Below are 5,940 nucleotides of genomic sequence, written 5' to 3'. Positions count from 1 at the left end.
TCCTGAGTTGGACACCGAGTCTCTGTGTCTTGTCCTGAGTTGGACACCGAGTCTCTGTGTCTTGTCCTGAGTTGGACACCGAGTCTCTGTGTCTTGTCCTGAGTTGGACACCGAGTCTCTGTGTCTTGTCCTGAGTTGGACACCGAGTCTCTGTGTCTTGTCCTGAGTTGGACACCGAGTCTCTGTGTCTTGTCCTGAGTTGGACACCGAGTCTCTGTGTCTTGTCCTGAGTTGGACACCGAGTCTCTGTGTCTTGTCCTGAGTTGGACACAGCCTGATCCTTCCTTGCAGCTGCTCCTACTCACCAGGACCCACCTGTACCCACCAAGGTGAGAGTGAACTGAATGTAAAGGATTTGATAACAGCGTCTCCTGTGAGAGAGGCAGCTTCGGTCAAGCTATGCAACAATTCATTCCATCCATTCATTTTCTTTACCCGTTTGTTCCATTTTGGGTCATGGGGGGCGCCAGTGCCCATGTCCAGCAATCACTCTGCGAGGGGCAGGGTACACCCTGGACAGGTCTCCAGTCCATCACAGGGACACATAGAGACAAACGAGACAAACAACCATTCACTCTCTCACTCACACCTAGGGACAATTTAGAGTTACCAATCAGCCTAACATGCATGTTTTTGGGCTGTGGGAGGAAACTGGAGCACCCGGAGAAAACCCACGCATGCACGGAGGGAACATGCAAACTCCACCCAGAAAGGCCCCTGGACCAGGGTTTGAACCAAGGACCTGCTCGCTGAGAGGCAGCAGCTCTACCAGTTGCGCCACCGTGCTGCCCAATTCAATTCAGTTCAATTCAATTCAAAAATACTTTATTAATGCCAGAGGGAAATTAAATGTTGTAACTCATCATCCTGGCTTCATTAAAGATTCATTTACCGTCTGATGCAACTGCTCTTAGTAAAACTGCAATTCAAATTGGGAGCACTGGGTAAAAGCTCGTGCACAGATACAACGACTGTAACCAGCACACACAAGCATACCTGCACAAAGAAAACACACAGCACTTGTACTGGACACATTCCCCAGAATGTGAGGAATGTGTCCCCGGGCGGCAGAACGTTGACGAGGAGGAAGTGGGAACGGCAGAAAACAATGGAGCTGCTCTGCGACCTGCGAAGTGAGGAAACTTCACACGAAGCTGATGTTGGCAAAGGAACGCTGCTTCCAGGTTTACAGGAAACTAGCAGGAGCAGGAAGAGGCGGGTTACACTGTCTGAAAAAGATCCACGTGCACACGTGGGGGCAGCTGTGGCTGAGTGGTTAGAGCAGTCGTCCTCCAATGCAAGAGTTGGGGGCTCGAATCCACCAGCAGTCACATGTCGAAGTGTCCCTGGGCAAGACACTGAACCCCTCGTAGCCTCTGACGTGTGTCCATCAGTGCATGAATGTGATAAAGCTCTGATTAGTCTCTTTAGAATGATTTGTTCATTTAGCTTTGTAGAGATCTAGTATAGAGCTGTATGAATGGATCAATGAGGACACAGATTGTTGTGTAAAGCACTTAGAGTGTCTTGAAATAAGATAGAAAGGCGCTGTATAAGTACAGTCCATTTACCATTTACAATCCAATCATGCAGGTGATCTCTTGTAAATGAGACCCGAGGTTCAGCGGGATTAACCCGGCTAAATGAAAGTTGAATGAGTTTCTCTGGAGTGACATCAATTCAGAAGTTGTGTAAGGACGGGGGGTGTTCTGAGTGTCAGACCTTCAGCTGCTGCTGTCTCAGCCTCTCATCTTCCTGTTCTCTCCTGGCTCTGTCCTGCTCTTCCTGCAGCCGACGCTTCTCCTGAAAGAAAAGACGACGAGGACAAAAAGACACATATTTCATGTAAAGAGCCACGTCGACCCAACGAGCACTGAAAGAACAGCCTAAACTAAGCTAACGGTAAAAGAACAAGAAGCTAAAGAAAAACAGGAAACAGTGGAGGACAAATGAAGAATGAACAGAATTTAATAGAGAACGCTTCATAGAGCTATATGATAATAATTCCTTTGACAAATTGAAGACGTTCAGCAGAACTTGGATCAATGAGCATTTATTCAGAGTCCTCTCCAGCAGCTGGAGCAGCTCAACCGTTCAAACAAACCACAAAAAGCCTGAATGTCACCAGGTATATGAGCTGGTTCTGCTGGAGGTTTCTTCCTGTTAAAGGGAGTTTTTCTTTCCACTGTCTCCACTGTACTTGCTCAGGATGGGAGACTGCAACGAAGCCAAGATTCATCTTGTCTGCTGGATTCCTCAGTTAGAGAACTTTACTAATTGGCTTTTATGTGAATGTTCCTGTAAAGTCCCTGAGACAACTTGGTTGTGATTTGGCGCTATAGAAATAAACTGAATTGAATTGAATTAAAAGGTTTCAAGATGAACTTTTAAAAGGCCCAGCTCAGTGATGGAGCAAAAGTCCTGAGGAACTTACACGGTGTGGATGAGGCGACCCAAAAGGCCCAGTTACCCCACACGTTTGTATTTAGGCTCAGAGACAAACAGTCAAGACGTAAGAGTTGAGGGTTGCTCTCATACTCACAGAAAGATACTAAATCAAGTGGAATCAAGTGGGCCAAGACCATTTGGAGATTTCAAGTAAACAATAAGAAGGTCATCTGGACGGTTCTGAGTCCCACAAACATCTCACTCCCAGACTGAAAAAAAACAGTTTGCTGGCGAAAAGTTTTTTCACTGGTTTGTTCCAGTCTGGGAGTGAGATGTTTGTGGGACTCAGTTTGGTTTGGTGGCTCCTCAGATCGAAGAAGTCCTTTGGATGAAGAACGAAACGTCTCAGCGACAAAAGAAACCGTCCAGATGACCTGACTGAACGTTGTTGGATTAATGAGCATGAACTTTGGTGAAAACAGTAAGAACGTCATATAAATTCTAAAAGAGACTGGAAGCCATGATAGGAGGAATAATAAAACAGATGTGCTCACATCTGGAAGTGCTGCTTCAAAATGAGGCTTCAGTGTTTGCTGAAGGGTTTCCTACATGGAGTTCCTTTTCACAACTAGTGTCTAAACATACGTGACCCTTTAACCACACTAAGATGGTCTTTACTGACCGAACTCCTGAAAGTCTGCAACATTCTTTGTGTTTAAAGCTTGGGACTCCTTCACATGTTGCTATCCAGCTTCCCTGCTAAAGCTTGAGAAAAGATGAAGTTATTAAAAAAGACTACCGTATTTTTCGCTGTATAAGTTGCGTTTTTGTTGTTTGGTTTGCATAATTTGCATGCTCTGCGACTTATAGGCCGAAGCAACATATTTATGGATTATTTCCCCATTTTTATAAACCAATTTTTGGCTGAGATATGACTGTTTTCATTCATTCTGACTGAAAAAAAGAACAGCACCACTTTTGGTCAATAGATGGCAGCAGAGTAGTAGTAGCAGTAAGGCATGCCATTGTATCATGTAATACAAGTAAAAGTGGCTATAATGACACAGTCAAAAAAGTTCAAGACGAAAACAACCGGACTTCATTTATTATACTTGATACTTTATTGTTTTTGTCTTGAACTTTTTTGAATTTACGACGTCCTGGATGACTGAGAATCTTCACCAGCTTTTAGTGACGCAATCGGCCTGCCACAGTCTTCCACATCCGTTCTGCTGGCTGCTTGGAGCAACCGTCAAACCAGCTGCACCATCCCAGCAAAATGCAGCTGATTTGACCATTAAAGTGCATTTATTAAGTAAAAGTTAGACTGAGACACCTCTGTTATAATTTCGAGCAAACAAATAATTGTTTTAGGTGCTTTTCTTGTTAAATTGTGAAGAAATGAGCAGCGTTCCTCCTTCCTTTTTTTGCTCCCGCTACACGCTCCTATTGCACCGAGGCAACGGATACTTTTGAAATGCAGCTGATTTGACCGTTAAAGTCCTTTAATTAAGCAAACGTTACACTGAGACACACGTTTACTATAAAGTCGAGCAAACACATAATTGTTTTTAAGTGTTAATCTTGTTAAATTCTTGTAAAAGTCCTCCTATGCATGAGCCTGCAGCCACCATTTGGCAGCCCATCAATTTTTGGCACAACACCGGCCCACATTTCCGGGTTCGGCCCACATTTCTGGGTTGTCAGTGGTGACACGTAACAAATGCATTGCGTCAGCAGTGACGCAAAATAGATGTGACGTATATGGCGAAGCGACATATTTATGGATTTTTCTACTTTTTAAGAGATATGTGGACTGACGCGACTTATAGAGTGGTGCGACGGGTACGGAGGAAAATACGGTAACTCATAAGTTTGACTGAATGCTTGGTACGGTGCTTTGAACGACGTGTTAACAGAAGGTTAAGATGTTCTCAAAGCACTGTTTGGTTTGTTGCAGGGACGCTGCCGCCGTAGACGTTAGATCGACTCAAAGCTGCTGTCGTTCTGTGGTGTCGTTTTCAGGAGAGCGCCCTCGCTCATCACGCTGCACACCCATTAAATATTTAAAGTGAGCAGTCTCCTTAGCCACACTGTGTGTGTGTGTGTGTGTGTGTGTGTGGACTCACAGCTATGGCCTCCAGTCTCTGTTTGTACTGCTCCGTCTCGTCCATCCTGGCACCTGTGACCCAACAACAGAGGGTCCGAGGTTAGAGGGCAGAGGTTAAACAAACACAAAACGCAGCAGCAGCACTTTGCTGTGCTGGAATCATTTTCCAATTCTTCCTGTTACTTCAACTCTCGGTGCGTTTATCTTGGGGTCTGTGGTGTTTTTTATGCAAGTGTAAAAGTTGTCTGAAATCTAAAATGTTCAAAAGAGAAGCAAAGATTATGCAATAGTCCCCAAACTACCGGAGTCTTCTTTCTGCTACATAAAAGGACAATCGATGAGTAACAGTTCAAACAGAAGCAGAAGGCTGAGCATTTGTGATCTGCAAAAGCTCAAATTTGACAAGCAGAAGGTAGCAAGTGCCTTTATCTCCAGAGCGTCTCCAACCCACAGTCCCTCAAAATGCATCTTTCCTTCCTCCACCTTTAGGCCTTAAGTTTAGTCACGACAAAGCTGAAAGCAAGCGAGCAGACAATATTCATTTTCCTGCAGCTGAATGGGACGATATTTGAGCTCCCCAAAACTCCAAGGTACATGAGAGAGCATGGAGGGGAGCCAGACATGGCAAGCAACTGGTAGCAACTGGTAGCAACTGGTAGCAAATGGTAGCAAGCAGCCCAGTCATTAGCGAGTTCTCAGTAAAAATAAAATAAGTGTGCTGTTAAAGGAAAACTTACCAGCTTAAAATAGAAAAATCTAATCTTCAGGGAGGAAAATAATTCTTTAGAGTTGGGTGCAATTCTTTGCCGAGTTTCTGAAATCTTGCACATGTGGTACATCCCTAGTTAGTGCAGATCCTTCTTTGTGTTTAAGAGTAGTAACTTCAGACTGCATCAGACCAGCAGACATGCACAAAACATGCCATGAGCATGCATCAGGATAAAACATGCCATGGTGTCCAAAAAGTCCAGCAGTGTCCATTACAAGAGTCGAGCACACAATACACCCGCAAAACAGTATCCAGACATGAAAGCTCTCAGGATGACCTCTGCCGACGGAATATTCAGTTTCCACATAAAATGATCACAGTTGGTTTTATTTATTTTTCATTTTTTATTTAAAACTGTCACTTCTTAGTGGCAATACAAGAACTTTCTTAACATCGTTGTTCCTGTCGGGGCGCTTTCATCAATACACCACCTAAACCCAACCTCCGCCAACTCCACCATCTACAGGACATGTCAGACTGGTACAGGACATGTTAGACTGGTACAGGACATGTTAGACTGGTACAGGGCATGTTAGACTGGTACAGGACATGTTAGACTGGTACAGGACATGTTAGACTGGTACAGGGCATGTTAGACTGGTACAGGGCATGTTAGACTGGTACAGGACATGTCAGACTGGTACAGGACATGTTAGACTGGTACAGGACATGT

General features: G+C 44.5%; 1 protein-coding gene across 1 annotated transcript in view; it reads right to left on the bottom strand.

Moving 5' to 3' along the window:
• Positions 1–5,940, bottom strand: part of palm3 (paralemmin 3) — a 103,033-nt gene that overhangs the window by 42,288 nt on the left and 54,805 nt on the right. Inside the window, exons 2-3 of the mRNA XM_037697758.1 lie at positions 4,518–4,570; positions 1,723–1,803 (exon numbers count right to left, since the gene is read on the bottom strand). Coding sequence (XP_037553686.1) covers positions 1,723–1,803; positions 4,518–4,562 — 126 coding nt within the window. The 5' untranslated portion in view covers positions 4,563–4,570. The remainder of the gene's footprint in view (positions 1–1,722; positions 1,804–4,517; positions 4,571–5,940) is intronic.

This window comes from Nematolebias whitei, chromosome 3 (assembly GCF_014905685.2).
Source record: "Nematolebias whitei isolate Nwh7 chromosome 3, NemWhi1, whole genome shotgun sequence".
Taxonomy (NCBI): domain Eukaryota; kingdom Metazoa; phylum Chordata; class Actinopteri; order Cyprinodontiformes; family Rivulidae; genus Nematolebias; species Nematolebias whitei.
The sequence above is the reverse complement of the archived record's forward strand: the minus strand, read 5'-3'. Positions and strand labels throughout refer to the sequence as shown.